The 18,669-nt window shown below is 37.3% G+C and overlaps 1 protein-coding gene across 1 annotated transcript in view; it reads right to left on the bottom strand.

The window, feature by feature from the left end:
- Positions 1 to 728: 728 nt before the first annotated feature.
- CMPK1 (cytidine/uridine monophosphate kinase 1) overlaps positions 729 to 18,669 on the bottom strand; it is a 44,617-nt gene continuing 26,676 nt past the window's right edge. Inside the window, exons 2-6 of the mRNA XM_007946707.2 lie at positions 6,861 to 7,007; positions 3,646 to 3,798; positions 2,074 to 2,150; positions 1,733 to 1,829; positions 729 to 770 (exon numbers count right to left, since the gene is read on the bottom strand). Coding sequence (XP_007944898.1) covers positions 729 to 770; positions 1,733 to 1,829; positions 2,074 to 2,150; positions 3,646 to 3,798; positions 6,861 to 7,007 — 516 coding nt within the window. The remainder of the gene's footprint in view (positions 771 to 1,732; positions 1,830 to 2,073; positions 2,151 to 3,645; positions 3,799 to 6,860; positions 7,008 to 18,669) is intronic.

Here is an 18,669-nt window from a genome sequence, read left to right as displayed (position 1 = left end):
ATTAGATGCGATCCTCACCCCTTATCCTCAGGTTTATGTCAGAATAAAGTTGACATTCTGCCAGGCTCTGAACCCCAGTGCCCCCAACCCAAACCCTGGAAGTAAAGAATATGCCGCCACACAACTTTGTACAAGTTGTAGTAAAACAAAGCCCAAGTTTTCTTATTTTTCTATAGGAAATGGTCAGTTATCTGGTAAATACTAAAACACTTCTAGGAAGTCATTTTATGAGTTTGTTTACCAAAAACATTTTGCAAGAAGTGACTACACAAAAAATTACTTTGAAATTTGGTCCACAAATTCACTTAACAGGTTGGAAATTTAAAACCTGCAAGATAAAGAGGAACTGGGGATCCCTATGTATTGTAACTACTAAGGGGATGTACACACATACTAAAAAGTTTAGCTCACAGAAGGCACAGATTATTAAAGGGATATTCTTTTTGAATAAAAACAAAAATTAGCTGATACCCTTCTTTGTATAGTGAGCACCATAATTAAGATAAGGTTGAGCTTGAATTCACTGTTTACTCCTGTGATGAAAAAACAAAAATAAAACGAAAAAAAAAAAAAAAAAGATAAAACATTTAATTTGTCTTACTAGATACGTTCCAGCCATTAACTGAGATATAATTATGAAAGATCAAAATTGCCATAAAAAGGGGTTGTGATAGCAGCTATCAAAGCAATATTCAAGCATGATTTCAAGGATGCCTTCAGGTGTAGAGTTAGCCTTCTTTGTTAAAAATCTTCACAACTTCATCAAAAACCTGTAGAGGAAAAAGATAATTATAATAATTTAAAAAGCAGATATTGTCAAAACACCATATGGCTAAATTCTTATCAATACTATATTAATTTTTTTAAGTAGTTGACTTTTTTTGAAAAATCACATAATTTTGTAGTTATATATGAACTACAGTTCATATAGTTTTTATATTACTTTACATAGTAATGTAATATCATAAATAATACATATAATGTTATGAAGTATTGCATTCAATTTTACTAGTGTTTTTAGGATAAAACAAACATCTTGATAGATTACCAATAATTTGATAAAATGTAAACTAAAGTGGCTTATCTTCTTAGTTCTGATTCTAATGCACTACATTTTTTCATATATTACCTTACCTCTACAGGAGGTGGCAGCGGATAATAAGCAAAAATGTTGTTGTTGTTGAAAATGTATACAAGATAAAAAAGAAAGGTCCAGAAGAAGCAGATTCAGGGAAAGGGAGAATCAGGAGACACTGGAAAGTTGTACCAGGAACTGAGGGCTTGCAAACCACAATCTAGAGACTACTGATTTATGAAGGAAGGGAGAAGTGATGAGTCGTGTAAACCCTGCACCTCTGGCACTACGTGCTCGCTGAAGGCAAAGAGGGACACAACCTGGGGCTTCAGAGCTGGATGACCTGGCCGGCCATGTTACAGCCTTTTAAAACATGTACAGAGTAATTTTTTTTTTTTTTTTTGTAACAGTTCTCAAAATGTCAGTTTTCCAATGCTTAAGAAAAGGAGTTTGGAATTAATAAACCAACCTCTCATGAAAATCAAGTCTGAATTTGTAAAACCCGCTTTAGACACTATCAAAAAGAACTCTCATTTAGTTTCCAGTCTTTAAAAAACCAAAAACACTAATGTCATAGATTTTCTCCTGCCTATTCCAAAATAAATTAATCACATTTTCAGTTGACTTTTTCTCTTAAACCAGGTTAGGGATACTCACTTCATCAACAGATTTAGAAGCATCTATTTTCCTGACTTTCCCCATTTCTTCATATAAGTCAATAATTGGCTTTGTAGACTGAAGATAGGTCTGAATTCTGCAAAAGAAGCAAATATTGCAACATCCTAATTATCTATCTTTCTCCTTCATGTTAGAGAACAGCTCAGAGGATAACCCTAGACCTGACCCAACTAACTCACATACAGTCTCTTTAGATGAACCATTTTACACATTTATGCATGACATTTTCTTTTTCTGGGCCAAAGTGAGGCAGGTCTTTAATCTATTACTCAAGTTCCACACTGGGATTGAGGTGTCAATATGTAAAAACTGCTAAGTACCTCTTTTCCAAGCTTTCTCTGTTGTCATCAGTCCTACCACTACTCTTTCCCCTCTCAAGACATCGGTCGATACAGATCTGAAAAGAGATAAATAAAGACTTTGTAAAAGAATAGGGAGATAGGAATTTGACATCCTTTTAAACTGAAAAGAAATAAAGTTTGAAGATATTACCAAAAAATCCCTGCATTAAATGCAATGTATCTAATTCATTAATCAACATGCAAAAAAAAAACCTTTCAAATTTAAACATGTGGTTCAATTTATATAAACTAGGTTAAATAAGTACAGAGCATAAGAAATCATTCATGACTCAGTTTTTCCTGTGTGTGTGTGTGTGTATTTTTTTTTAAAAAAAAACACCGCAATAAAAAGATGACCTGTATGTGTATGGTTCCATCTAGGATATATTATTAACTTATTAGGTATGAATTACATGCTTCGAACTTTGTTCCATTTCTCCTTACTTGTCAATAATTCTATAAATATCCAAATATCTAAGAGTCAAAGCACTTGCATTTGAATAAAGCATCCCTTGTTAATAGTGAATAAACATTCCTTTGTTAAAAAGCTGTGGTAACATTCTAAAGTTAACTTTGAAGAATAAGTGAAAACATATTTTTGGTGGTTGGAAGAAGAGAGTTACATTTTAAAACAATGCAAAGGCTAGAGGAGTCTCTCCACCAGAGGCACATTTGCAATCTAACCTAAGAATAGCAAACCTTCAGGGCACAGCTTCAGATTCTTCTTCCCTCAGGATGCTGGCATTAATTTAATGAAGTTTATATTACAGTGGCTGTCAAACAGAGCCAGGCATTTTAATTAAATGATTCCAAGAAATTCATTTAGTTATTCAAAGGCAAGTCTGGGTACGTTATTAGAAGTGTTAGAAAGAAAAAGAACACTTTCCTGTTTTTCTCCAGAGCACTTCACTCTTAGAAGACAAATCAGGCTGTTCTGCGTCTCATAAGGAGCCTTGGTGGCGCAGTGGTTAAGCGCTTAGCTGCTACCCGAAAGGTCAGCAATTCAAACCTACCAGCGGTTCCAAGGGAGAAAGATGTGACAGTCTGCTTCAGTGAAAATTTATAGTCTTGAAAACCCTATGGGGCAGTTCTACCCTGTCTTATAGGGTCGGTGTAAGTTGGAATCAATTCAATAGCAACAAGTTATTTTTATTTATTTTTTTAATATGCCTCTTTAAAATAAGACAGCTGTCCAAACTTCCAGAAATGTATGTTTCTTTTCCAGTAAACAACACCCTAAGGTGAGACACTGTCTGATAATAGTGTATATTTAAGAAAATAGTAGGTCAGCTTAATTAAAGATAACATTATCGTGCATGTTAATTCTTAAAAAAATAACCAGGCTCTTGTTATTCTGAAAAGAAAGCAAATTTTAGGTCCATAAGGCTGCTGATACCAGAGTTTTTAATATTCCAAAGCCTGTTCTGTCCATCTAACCTACCAATTAAAAAAATACTGCTGCCGCTATAAAATGCAGATATAAGTTAAAAATCACTTTGTTTGAACATCAGTTGCTTAAAGCCCATGTGTGCTGATGAAGATTTTCATTACCTCATTATTACAGTCAAAAAACAGGACAAAAGATACATCTGCTTTCCCATCCATGGTCTTGTTCCAACCTTGAAGGTTGTCTTCATTTCTTGGAAACCCATCAATCAAGAATTTATTCTTCTGGGCATTGGCAGCCATTGTCTGATCCATTTCCTAATGGTAAAAAAGGGGACATAGGCTCAACACTATGTTAACAAAAGGTTGGGCAATCTACTTCCATAGTGATATCGCCTCAGAAACCCAAGGAGGGGTCGCTATGAGTCAGGTCTGACTCAACGGCACACAACAACAATAACAACAACAACAACAAAGCACGGTACTGGATACAAGGTGTTTGTTTTTCAATTCTTTAAACCATAAGTAAAGAGTGGAGGATGCATTGGGGGAGGGGGGCAGGAATAGAAGGAAATGAGCCAATATGCTAACATGGTTGTCCCAAGCTGGGAGTTCTGGGTGTGCACCTCTCCATACATACATAATTTTTTTCTGAAGTTTCCAAATTTTCTATAGTAAGCATATATGATGCCAATGTAAAATACAAAAATAACTAAAATACCACTCTCTTCTTCTCTAATAACTATCAATTGATCACATACTTAATACACAAAGTTACTATTAATAGCAATAAGAGAAAAAATAAGTATTAACCAATCTTTGCTCTAGCCACTGGAGACCTTATCTGGCCTTCCCTTTCCCCTTCCCAAGTCATTTATTTTGCTATGCTAAGAAATATTCTGCTTCTGCAGGTACCCTGCTCTGCTAAAATTCAAGTACAGTGGCAAAAAGCTTTCAACAAATATAGAGTGTCAACATTAATTATTACTGTCAGAATAAATATTCTCCTCTCAATGCTTAGACTATTGCCTGGTTCTTCAAGAAGGAAAATGGTTGTAAGGACCTTTGATTCCTTTATCTGAGGCTAGGCTTGATCCTAGCATCTAGCTTCTCATCAAGTATTCACAAAGCTTCCACAAAATGCTTTTGGGCCCCTGTGATACATCATTTCTACCCTATCTATGGTAGTGGAAGATATCTAAAGAAAGCACATCAGTGTCTATCCACTCAATATATATTCATTCAAGGCCTACTCTCAGGGCCATGAAGAGCAAGGACATGGCTCTTGTTCCTGTGGGAAGGTAACTAACAACAACAGTTATGGTTCAGGAATCCTAGATGAAGCAAATAGTTAAATGCTCGACTGCTAACCGAAAGGTTGGCAGTTCAAATCCCCCTGGGGTACCTTGGAAGAAAGGTCTGGTGATCTACTCCCGATAAATCAGCCACTGAAAACCCTATGGAGTGCAGTTCTACTATGGCACACATGGGGTCACCACGAGTCAGAATCGACTCCAGGTAACTGGTTTGGTTTGGTTTTGATAGTGATGGTCCAGGTAAGAATAAAAGAGGATCTAAACTAAAGTAGTAGTGGTGACTGAGAAAAAAGACTAGATAGAAGATTATGAGAAGGACAACTGGAAGGATATGCTCTCTGAGTGGATTTGAGAGAGTGAGGAAGAGAAGGAGAACGCAGGATTGCTCCCAAATTTGTGGCTTGTTTCTTCTCTCTTGGGCAGCTAAATAGATAGGTTAGACAGCTAGGTAGGAGCTCTGGTAGCATAGTACCTAAGGCATTTGACTGCTAACCAGAAGGCTGGTGGTTCAAACCCACCAGCCACTCCACAAAAGAAAGGTTGGGCAATCTACTTCCATGGTGATAGCACCTCAGAAACCCAAGGAGGGGTCGCTATGAGTCCAATACGACTCGACGGCAGTGCATTTCATTTTTTTCATAGATAGCTAGCTAGATGGTACAATCATTAACCAAGGCAAGAAATAAAAGAAGATCACATTTTATGTGATAAAGTCAGCCTCTGACATGTTGATTTAGAGACACACGTGAGATATTCAGATGGATACCTGGCCTGGCAGTTAGAAATATAGGTCTGGCATTCAGAACAAAGATTAGTGCTAGAGCTATAGATTCAGGAGTTATAGACATAGTGAAACACTTGAGCATGGACAAAACTGTCAAGCAAGAAATATATAAAATAAGAGCTAAAGAGGACCAAAAATGAAACTCAGAGAAGCATAATGTTTTAGGAAACTTGCTGAAGAAGAGCTGTTAAAAGAGAGAGAGAGAGAGAGAGAGAGAGAGAGAGAGAGAGAAAGCAGTCACTGAAGAAGGAAGAAAAGAGAAAGATGTCACAGTAAACAAAGGAATGAATTTCAAAAAGAGAGTGATAGAGTTAAATGGTGCAAGAAAAATAATTGCTGAAAGTATCCCCTAGATTTGATAAAGAATGTCATTGGTAATATCAGCAGGAATTGTTTCAATAGAGATGGAAACAGAACCTGACTGCACATGGTTGAGGAATGAATAGAAAAAGTGAAAAATACGTAGATCATTCTTTAGCAATCCTTATGTATAAAATAAAGGAAGGGGATTAGATCCAGAGAACAGGAGGAGAAGATTTACTCTGGAACAAAAGCAACTTCCTCCAATTTCTGGGACAAGGGTAAGAATGTTCATAAATGAGTCATCTCTCTTCATCCTCACACGGCTCTGGTTCCATCTCTTGCCCTTCAGGCTTCAGCTATTTCTCGTTGTTTCCACTCTTGTGTTTCTCCTTTTTCATACGTGAAAATATCTTGTAATGACTATAGTCTTAGGTATCTATACTGGAGAGTTATCAAATCAATGTGAGATGCCTGTTTTTCAGAGGGGACAGACTTTGATGGCTTAGCATTCATGCCAAAGATGTTGACACATACACCAGAAATGCAGACATCAAGACTGAGAGAATGTCAACAATGGGTAGGCTCCTGGGTTTGAAAAGAAAATGAGATTAAAAAAAAGGAGAAGGAGAAGGCTTATAGGAAACTGAAAACAGGAAAAAAAAAAAAAGAGGAAGAAATGATAGAGAGAATGATTGTTGGGATGTTGGGAAGGGCTAGTCAAGTGTGCACATGTAGATATTAAACTGGGCTCTACCTAATCCTGGACCAATGTACATGGTCCTTGCTACTATCCAACAGCAGCATTTTTTCTCAGGTGAAAAGCAGTTCTACCATCCTCAAACACCGTGACTTCCTAAAACATGATCACCTTCCACAAGCAAGAAATTCAGTATCCTAATTTTTCACTACTCAAATAAAAGTGGACTTAATGTCAGTTTTCTTGCTGGTTTAAACTGGCTGACATTCACATTCCTTACCCTCTTTAATAAGCTGATGGTAATCTCAACTGGCACAATCTTTCCTTCTTTAATGTACTTTTCAATGAGTTCACCATACTGTGAATCTGGGTTCTTTCTTTCATCACGAAGAAGTTCTCCTGCAGAAAGGTGTGTGTAGCCATATTTCTGAAAGAAATAAGGGAAAACCAAAATCAAAATACAATCAACCCAGTAGTAGGACTATTAGATTTTTTCTTTTGTGTTAATTTGTATATTCTATTTTTCTACAATAAGCATGTTTTTCTTGTATACTAAAAGAATAATAAATTTAGGAGACAACATACATACAACTAGGTTGCTTAATAAAAATCCATAATCTACATAGCATATAATAGCTGTGATGTTTATACACCATAAAACCACCCCCAAATTTATTTAACTATTCAAGGCAGATTAAGAATTGGACACATATTTAACATCTTACTATATTCCTTCCAAACATAATCCAAAGTTTAAATGTTATTAATACTGTTCAAAAATGTCTAACAAATATTTACCTATAGAAGCAACCAAGATGTCTTTCAATAGGTGAATGGATAAACAAATTGTGGTACATCCATACAATGGAGTATTATACAGATACAAAAGGAAATGAGCTATCAAGCTACGGAATGTTACGTGCATATTGCTAAGTGAAAGAAGCCATTCTGAAAAAGCTACACGCTATATGATTTCAACTACGTGACATTTTATTTATTTATTTTGGTGGGTCAGATGCTAAAGACCTGTAGCCTTTATTTTATTATTATTTTTTATTGTGCTTTAGGTGCAAGTTTACAGAACAGAGTTTGTTTTACATTCAACATTACATGTACATTTAGTTTCACTCCCCATTTACCATCCTCAGCCCTAACCCAGTCTCCTCCCCTCCCTGCTCAGTAACCACCACCACCACCATAGTTATACACTCCTGTGTGTCCTGCCTTTCCTCAGTGCAAATGTTGCCTCTCTGGTGCCCTGTGGTCAATTGCTCCAAGGGATGCATTTCCATAGAGGATGTGGGTGTGTCACCCTGGGATGAGTGTTCTGCCTGTATCCCTTGTTTACTATTGGGCTGAGAGCCAGCCCTTGGGAGTAAGTTTTATTCCAGGCCCAGAATGTATCCCAGGGCCATAGTATTGGGGTCTCACCAGGCTCCATCCAACCAGTAATTCTGATCATTATTGAGTTTTTGGATTTTGTTCCATGTTTTCCCTTTCACTCTATCCAGGATCTCCAGATTTGATGCTTTCCTGAGTGGTTGGCATTAGTACCCGGGCACCATCTAGTTATTCTGGTCTCAAGGGCCAGCGTGTCTAGGGCTGATTGCTTCCAAATGCCCTTGTTTTTTTTTTTTTCATTCTTCTTCACTTCCGACGATAGGAGACCATTAGCTTTTTTTTTTATTATTTAATTGTCATTTGGATGAAAGTTTACAGAGCAAATTCACTTTCCATACAGCAGTTCTCACACACTTTGTCTCATGACATTAACTACAATTTGCCACAATGCAATAGCTCCCCTCCCACTTCCTCCTGATAGTTACCTCTTCCCTGTGTCCATCCCTCCATGTACTCCTGCCCCTGAGCTGTCTCCCTGTGCATACACAGCCCTTCTTCCTCCCATGATTGTTCTCTCCAAGGAGTGTATCTACCTCAGGTACGTGTTCAACTCCTATGCCTGTCTTTTGTTTGGCTGGAAGCCACAGGTGGGTTCAATTCCAGACCTGAAGACCACAGTCTCAGTAGTCTAGTGGTTCTACTAGGCTCTATCAGACCAGCAAACCTGGTCCCCCCCCCCTTTTTTTTTTTCCAAATGATTTTGAATTTTGTTCCACATTGTTCTCCCTCTCTATCCAGGATCTCCTACATAGATCCCCCTCTGAGTGGTTGACAGTGGTAGCCGGGCACCATCTAGTTCTTCTGGTCTCACAGTAGTATAGGCTGAGGATTGCATGGTGTACTGGTCATGAGGACTAATTGTTTCCATGAATCTTGGGTTTTCTTCATTCTTTGCTTTGAACGAGGTGAGACCCATCATTGCATCTAGATGGCTGTTTGCAAGCTTTTAAGATCCCAGTTGCTACTCGCCAAAGTAGGAGGTGGAACAATGTTTTGTGTAGTATGTTATGCCAATTGAGCTTGATGTCCTCTGCAACTATGGAGACCATTAGCTTTTATGACCCCAGTCACTACTCATCAATGTAGGATGAAGAACAAGACTTTCATGTACTTTGTTGTGCCAACTGAGTCTGGTATCCCCCAATACTACGGTCCTGAGTCGATAGATCCAATGGATCTCTCTCCCACGGTGTCTTGCTGTCTGTGAGGGATTATTCTATGTCTGTCTTCCATTGTTTCTGTAAGGATTGTGGGTATTGTGTATCACTGGTATCTGTGCAAGATTAGCTTCTGCTGAATCTATCCTTGGTCTAGAGTATAACACTGTTCACTGATCCCCATCTGATCTTCTCAGATGTTTATGTGTTTATCTGTAGCCTGGTATTTGGTGTTAATGGTAATTCAGTATTGTGGATGTACTGGTTGGTATCAGCATCTGTCGTCTATATCTTATGTACACATTTCGGTGTCCTCCCTTTTCCTAATGTTATCATGGTGGTCACAGACTATATACCATCACTTCCCTTACCCACGTTAGCATGTGGCCCCCAACTAGCCTGAAATTAATATTACATTTTAGAAAAGGCAGAACTATAAAAACATAGTGGTTCCGAGGCTCAGGGTGACAGTAGAAGGGATGACTAAGTAGAGCACAGGGTATTTTTAGGGCAATAAAACTATTACGTATGATACTGTAATAATAGACACACACTGGGCATTATGCATTTGTGAAAACCATAGGATTATATAATATAAGTATCATCTCTAATGTAAACTATAGACTTTAGTTAATAATAATGTATCACAACATTGGTTCATCAAATGTAACCAAAGTACCACACCAATGCAAGATATTAACAATAGGAAACACAATATATGGAGGGGCTGTTGTGGTGGTTATGTGGGCGAGTTGTCTCTGATTCATAGAGACCCCTCCTGGGTTTCTGAGGCAGTATCACTATGGAAGAAGATCGCCCAATCTTCCTTCCAAGGAGTGGCTGGTGGGTTTGAACCGCCAGCCTTCTGGTTAGCAGTCAAGTGCCTTAGGCACTATGCTACCAGAGCTCCTTCAAGTGCCTTAGGCACTATGAAAAACAATATATGGAAGGGTGGGGGTGGTGAAAGGGTATATGGGAGCTCTGTACTTTCTGCACAATTTTTCTCTAAACCTAAAACTGCTCTAAAAATTAAAATCTATTTAAGAGAAAAAATTCAAAATCACTATACAATTCAAGGCAAAAAACATTCTAAATTTTACCACTTGGTTTATCCTGTAAGTGGCTTTTTCTTGCTTCTGTATTAGAGCTTAAATTCTAAAGCACTTGGTTTGTGGAAGTCTGTGTTCTTGCAGTGGGAGCCCTAACTCCATTTTGAGGCTTGACATAAGTTTCAGATGCCATTTGGGTTCTTTCTGACCATAAACAAGCATTGTAGCTATGCACAGACAAGTTCCAGGACAAACCTAGGGAGGGGCAGTTTGCCTCCCAGAAGAATGTGGTTGAAAATAGATTATATGCTTACAAAGAACTAGGGAACTTGCCTGAGAGTGTCCTTTGCTAATTTAAATAAAGGTTACCAAACCAAACCAAACTCAATGCCTGTCAAGTCCCTTTGACTCACAGCGACCCCTCCTTGGAAGGAGCTCTGGTAGCGTAGTGCCTAAGGCACTTGACTGCTAAGCAGAAGGCTGGCGGTTCAAACCCTCCAGCCACTCCTCAGAAGGAAGGTTGGGCAATCTACTTCCGTAGTGATACTGCCTCGGAACCCAAGGAGGGGTCACTATGGGGAACCCAAGAAGGGGTCACTATGAGTAGGGCCGACTCGACGGCAAACAACAACAACATCTCTATGGCAGTAGACTGCCCAATATTCCTTCTGAGGGGTGGCTGGTGGGTTTAAACCATCAGCCTTCTGGTTAGTAGTCAAGTGCCTTCGGCACTACACCACATACTGTTTGGTAGCCACCTTGTGGCTAAGATTCAGGCTGCACGGTCCTGAGTCATAGCACCAGTTAAGCAGGTAGTCAAGGCCCAGAACCAATTCTGTAACCCTTTCCTGTCTTCAAATCCCAATCACGGTCTTTTCCTTGTTTCTGTAGTCCGGCCTGCAACACTGTTGAATCTACGTACCATCAATCATGATTTTGTGATGATTTAAAATCATATATAATTAGCCACATGTCCATGACTCAGCAGACTTCATTCTGCTTCCTCATACTGATGGTTTCCCTCATCCAAGATGATTGTCTTTGTTTTGTCTTTTTAATCTGTCCAAGGCTTAATAAAAGTATCTCTATTGAACCTGTTTCAATTTGGGGTCTCTTTCCCCTATTAAACTTCTAAACAGTAAGCTAATAGTAAGTAGCCAGCAGAGGAAAACAAAACTCTAAATAATTTATTTGCTGACTAAAATTGCATATGAAGTTTGATGAGAATACACAAAAACCACAGTATCATCATGTCTCTCAGTCATATAGCCTCTTCCATTAGAAAAAATGATTGGAAGTATTTAATTGTTATAATGGACTTAAAAATAACTTCTATCATTTATAGAAAATGAAAATAAATAAAAAACTGTTTACTTAAATTGTTATTTTAGAGTTATTTCCACAGTATTTTAAACACTCACTTTGCTCACCCAGTATAAGCAGACTTTTTAAAGCTGGGTGCAAAAAATACCTTTTAAAAATGGGGTTTCACCTACTGTAAAGAAAGGCATTGGGATATTGGTGAGGGGTAGGAAAATCATTAGCAGCATCAACAGCCCAAGGTTGTTTGCTGGGAGATGGAATTCGGACATACCATCAACCTTTTTACCAATTTTCATACCAGCCATCCCTCCCACGACACTCTCTATCCAAACTCATTGCCATTTGGTAATTCTTTGCGAGGCCATACAGAACTCATAGACCATATTCATAGTTATGGGGTTTATCAGGGAACTAACAGGTTACAATTAAGGATCAGGATACAACTCTTAGGTTAGGACAGCTTGTCAGCTATGCCCATGGCAGGCCTCTCTCTCTACGCCCCTAAGTCTAGCTCTTTAATTCTGCCAGTAAAGTGCCTGGATGTACACCCATCAGCAAGCAGCACTCTGCTCTCTCATTTTGTGGGTCAGCATGCCCACTGCAGTTGCTTCACTCTGTGGGCTGGGAAGTCCATTGAGCAATCTCACTCCAGTCTCCTGGTTCCACTGCTTATGTTTCTCTGCCACTGCTTCTCACCATCTTGTGCCCTCTCTGGTGTTACAGCTCTGTTGCCTCCTGGGTCTAGGAGGTTCTTAGTCATAGGAACCCTGGGTCTATGCTCTCCATTCATGGCTCTTCTTTCTTAGTGCTTGTGAAGTACCCCCCCCCCCCCACTTTCCACTTCTGGGATAACTCATTTTAAGCATAGCAGGATGTCAAAACTGACCAATCCCTTCATTAGGGTTTCATAACCTTATTGCATGGTTTCACCAGCACAAGGGTGCTACACACCTATTTTGTGTTATTTGCAAACTGTCTGATCCCCATGATGGGCTACAACCACCTTATTTGCAGGGTCTTACCCAATCATTTCACGGGAGTTACAAGGCCATGGTGGAAACGAAAATCAAACCAAACTCATTGCCATTGAGTTGATTCTGACTCATAGTTACCCTTTAGGATCCTTTATGACCTTTTAGGAGTAGAAGTGCCCCATAGGGTTTGCAAGGCTATAAATCTTAATGGAAGGAGACTGCCTCATCTTTCTCCCGGCGGGTGGGTTTGAACTGCCGACTTTTTGTTTGCAGCCAAGTGCTTCAACCACTACACCACCAGAGCTCCTTATGGTGAGAAAGGCCACATAAAAGTGATCCATTTCACCGCACCTACTTTCCCATATCTTATGAACAGTTTTTAAAAAGCATTTTGCAACTACTGTCCACAAAATTTTATAGCAGCTTCATTTCCTACTGTTTATTTTGGCTGCTGCTTGGCAGCCTGTGCTTGCCTGCTGCGTTCATCTGGTCTAGTGATTATGGCATATGGTAATATTGAATAAATGCAGAGACAAACAGTACTAAACAATGTGCAAACGTTCACAGTGAAACACCAGCAATACAGATTGTTCAGTAACGTTCTGCTGTAGGAACAACATATACATTTAGAAGCCCAGCTAGTAATTTAGAAATTAGTGCATATGTTGTTTGTTTCCTACCAGTGGAGAGCTCAAATTAGCAAGCTTTATATTGCATTAAGATGGGTTTTGGCATTGTATCATGCTTTTGTCTTTGTTTTCTTAAGAGCAAGTAATTATAAACTATAGAGGTATACAACTGATACTTTAAAAAAACAACTACAGTTTGTCAGAGAGAGAAAATAACCTTACCTCCAAAGTCCAAGGAAACAAAGAATTTAAATAAATACAATCATGTCACACCTATACACGTATCTTTCTATTTCTCATCACATTCCATATTTTTCAAATCCTCTATTTACCAGTTACATTTTCACACTGTGTGTTTCTTAAGGATTTTGCTTAGGTTTTCCTCTCACCACAGAGTTCCAATGAATGTCCAAAAAATAACTATCATTTACACACTAATGATTATGGTATTTAATAACAACTAGACTTTAAAGAACACTTAATGTTTCCAAAGCATTCTGCTGTCATTAAGTAGTCTCTGATGCCAATTCTGAGGAAAGCAAGAATGGAAATTTTCCAAACCCAATCAAAACTTTTTCACATTCTCCGAAAGGTCCTAGAAATTAAAACCTAGTGGGTCACTAACTCCAGTGTTAAAAGCAACATTGAAAACCACAACAGGTTATAAATACTATAAACTAGAATTACAAGCTACTATTCAACTAAAAATAGCAGTTTTATAATGACAAATGTATAAACTCAATTCATTTAGAGTTACTGTTTCAAAGTTTTACTTTCGGTTTCCCCTTTAAGAAGCTGAAACATACAACTCAGTAACCTTTACAAATCACACAGTAAGAATGAGTGGGGAGGGAAGCAAACATGTTCTTGAGTTCAGAATGATGCTCTATTTTACTACAATTAGGCAAATGTTGACAATTTTATGGCATCAAATCTGAGATCATCTTGATTAATTTCTCTCACTTCTTTGTATTTCCCTCCTTCTAAATCTGACTCAACTATGGCACATAACAACAACAACAACAAATGCAGGTAAGGTGCTCTGACAGCGTAGTGCCTAAGGCACTTGACTGCTAACCAGAAGGCTGGTGGTTCAAACCCACCAGCTACTCCTTGGAAGGCAGGTTGGGCAATCTACTTCCATGGTGATACTGCGGCCGACTCAACGGCACATAACAACAACAACAACAACAAACTGCCTCGGCAACCCAACGAGGGGTTGCTATGAGTCAGGTCCGACTCAACAGCACATAACAATGACAACAACAACAAATGAAGGTAATGTGTTTGTTCATCTTCCGTTGTAAACCATATTCCACCTTTAGCAGAACACCAGCTTTAGTGTCTGTGCTGAGCCATCCAGACTCACTACAGTCTGGTACCTGTTCCAAACAACATCTTTAGAGCCTACAGTATTCGAGCAACACAAACTTTGTGTAAGGCTATCATTTGTTACGAAGACATTTCAAACAGAACTTTTTCTAATTAATCTAAATGAAATGCGAGATAAGGACTTTCCAGGAATAATACCTAAAATCCTTGGGAACTTATTTTTCTTTGATTCTAAGTACAACTGCTATACAGTGTCCAGATAGTTAAAACTGGCTAACATTTTAGGGTTCCTTCCAGTTCTATCCACAGAGGGTTTGAAAGAAAGGATTTTCCTATAATCACAGTTAAAGAAAGGTTATCATTAAGAAAAAGACTATATCCAACTGAAGGACAACTGAGTGCAATATTTGATTTAAATTACTAGCAGATTTCAAATCTTACTTTTAATCTTCCCTCGTTGTATTTCTAAGTGTATGCATTGCATTTGACCATATCTATTTAACTGTAAATCTATATATTAACTATGAACTATGGGAGTCATAAAACAAGCTAAATCTTTTCTTATACAAGAAGCTTTAGCAGACAGATTCCAAAGTAACATGAAGCATACTTCTTTAATTAAAGAGTGATAGTTTAAGAGCTTACATCCTGCAAAGGAGAAAGAGGGTGGTTATAACCCATTCAACTGAGAACAATTATGGCACCATTTAATTTTCCTGAAGGCTAACTTTTCATAGAAAGAAGAAGAAGAAAAAAAAAAAAACCCTTAATTTTAGCAATCCTTGGAACGCTTATTTTAAATCTGTAAATATTTATTGAGTGTCTACAAAGTGCTAGGCAATGTGCCAATTCAATGAAGGTAAACAGGTTATATTCACAAAGGATGCAATAGTGACTCACATACATAAAGTGACAAGCTCTACCACTATTAATAAAGGCAATTCATGTTTGCATAAATTTTCCTAAGGAAAGAAGGTGTTATTCAAAGGCAGCATTAAGAAGATAGAATAATAAATAAAAGTTAGAGAAAGGATGAGTTAGAAGTCAATAACAGACTGTTTCCGCATCTGTGTAAGGCCCTCTAATTCACAGTAGGCTTCTCAGATAATTGAAGATTATGGTATCTGATTTACATATCATGGCTCCTATAGCAACTGTGAATTAGAATTTTCAACTCCAATTTCACGTCATAGTTGGTGATTTCAAATATTTTTATTGCTTTTAATTCTTTTCAGTTGTCTGAATCAATTTGCATTCCCTACTTTAAGTAGATGGAAAATGGTTAGAGAAGACAAGGCCCAGGTATTTCGATTTCAGGAGCCCAGAGGCAATAGTGTGACAACTTTCAGCATTAACAGATAGGCACAGAGGTCTTGTTAATCTTAAAACACACTCATTTAGTCTTGTTAATTAAATGGTCACTTCTTACAGTCACTGCAGAGCCTACAAAGCTACACATTCACCTCATTTCTGGGGAGAAGCAATATACTCATTTATTTTAAGAAGTCTTTCATTTACACATATATTTACCACCATACAATAAATAAAAGAAGCCTCTCACATATCCCTACAATTCAAATACTGTTGCAGGTGGTCTAAGAACCTAGAATTCAGTTAAGTCCTTCCTGTGAGACCACTCAGAGAAGGACAGATAGAAATGGTAACATAAGTCTTAATATATATCAAGCCACGCGAAAAAGCTCTAGCCTCGTTGTTTCTTTTTTTAAAAAGTGATAGCAAACACCAATCAGACCTAATTGTACTTGTTTTTGTTTGTTTGTTTAAAAAAGGTAAATAACATTAGAATACCATTTACCCCGGGACTACCAAAAGTAAAAAAGTTACCCTAAAAGATACAACTATTTGAGAACAAAACGTGTAAAATGCCTTATATCACAAAATAGCCACACATTTTAGTATTTTAATAACTCAGTTTCTCTTCAAGAATTAGAATTTATTTGGCTTTATAAATCAACACTTGAGAAAAAATGTACCAAGTGAAGGACAAAAATATATGCAAATATAAACATGTGAAGATTTGCAAATTTATCAACCAATGGGGAAATGCATTCTGAGAACACACAGAATTCAACAAGGATCACAGGACAGAAGAACCTTGCATGAAGCCAAATACTCACAGCACTGAACTAGAAATTAGGAGAAATGTTTTATAACTAAATTCTGTCACAACCCTGTATGACAATGAGGAATGTATTTAACCTGTCTTAGATCTTAATTTGTTCATCTGTGAAACAGAAATATCTACACTACCTGTATTCACAACAGCAAAATTTCATTAACAGCTATTACAACTAGAAGCATCTACTGCAGAACATACTCCTAGAAACCTGGATTACACTAGATTTAAGGAGAGGTTTGTTTTCTTTTTTTTTTTTTTTTTTGGAAGAGCACTCCAAGGAGCTCTGGTGGTATAGTGCTTAAGGCATTTGACTGCTAACCAGAAGGTGGGTGGTTCAAACTCACCAGCCACCCCACAGAGGGAAAACAGGACAATCTACTTCCTTAAAGATTTACGGCCTCAGAAACCCAAAGGGGGTTGCTATGAGTCAGAATTGACTCGATGGCAATGAGTTTGGTTTAATTTGGAGGAGAGCACTCCAATGGCTAGAAACTAGACAAACTCATACAGGTTACTCCTGGAGCAAAGTTCAAAATAATCAGTGTCTAAACTACAAATTACACACCAATAAAGGAACAGAACTACCAATTTGGCTCAACATCAAATGAAATGTACATAAGAAAGGAGCAAAGTCAAAGAATAACTATAGAACAACTATAATACGATACATGAAAATTCAACTCACTATGCAAATAATATCAAACACTGAGGCTCCAAAAATTGGCATCACAGAGGTATTCGCGCATATAAAAGTATTTATGAAAACAGTAATTTATCTTACTACTTTCTTATAAATAAAGATAAATGCCTTTCTAACATACTTTGTTGTTGTTGTTGTTGTTATGTGCCGTGGAGTCGGACATATTATAGTAGCAATGACTAATTAGAAAATATAAGTTTTTTTTAAATCTACTCAAAACAGCAACTGAAACTTAAATTTAGGGATAAACCTAAAACTAAATGTGCAAGAACTGTATGAAGAAACTGAAAAAAATTTATTAAAGAACATAAAAATAATACCATAATGAGGTCACTCTTTGTTCAATATTATAAACATTTAAATTTTCTACAAATTCATTGCAACTTCAATCAAAATTCAACTGGGATTTGTTTTTATTAATGAAATTTGGTAAACTGATTCTGAAGCTCATCAGAAAGAGTAAATGTGAGGGAATGGCCACAATTTAAAATGATATGAACTACAAATGGGAACTTATTCTACCAGATAGCATAAAATATTATAAAGCGATTGTAATTAAAACAGTGTGCTGCTGGGACAAAAACAGACAAACAGAACAATGGACCATGACAGGGACCAGAAACAGATCCATGTATAAACGGGAATTCAGTAAGTGATAACATAGCATTTAAAAATCAGTGGAAAAAAAAAGACAAACCATTAAATAAGTGGTATTTGTGCAACTGGATACCCATATGGAAAAAAATAAAATACCATACACAAAACTAAATTCCAAAAGGATTAAGAATCTAAAAAGCACAAAAACTCTTTGATAGTACTAGAAGAAAATAAAGGATTATATTTTTATAATTTTCAGATTGGGAAAGGTTATTACTAAACAAAAACCAACACAACAAAGGTTTGTTTGACCTCATAAATAATAAAAGTTCTGAAAAATGAAAGACATCAAAAATAAAATTAAACAGTAAGCAACAGCCTAGAAGAACATATTTTAACATACAAAGATGATGGAGTAATATATATTATGTATAAAGAGAATCTACCAATAAAGAAAACAACCCAACAGAAAAACAGGCAAAGGATAAGAACAAACAATTTATAGGAGAAAAAAAAAAATAGATGCTCAACCTCCTAGTAATCATGACAACGTAAATTAAAACAATGTGATTCTATTTTCTACCCAATAGATTGAAAAATGAAAAGACTGTTCTATCCAACAATGGGAAGGATGTGGGAGAAACCAGCATCCTCATACTTTGTGGGAGTGTAAATTGGTTCAGCCTTTTTCAAGGGCAATTTGGCAGAATCTACCAATTTTTAAGTTTGCATACTCTTTGACTTAGTAATCCCATTTCTAGCAGTTATGCTGATATAGTTGCACATG

This window comes from Orycteropus afer, unplaced genomic scaffold, assembly GCF_000298275.1.
Source record: "Orycteropus afer afer isolate SDZICR_OR568_19922 unplaced genomic scaffold, OryAfe1.0 scaffold00169, whole genome shotgun sequence".
NCBI lineage: Eukaryota > Metazoa > Chordata > Mammalia > Tubulidentata > Orycteropodidae > Orycteropus > Orycteropus afer.
The sequence above is the reverse complement of the archived record's forward strand: the minus strand, read 5'-3'. Positions and strand labels throughout refer to the sequence as shown.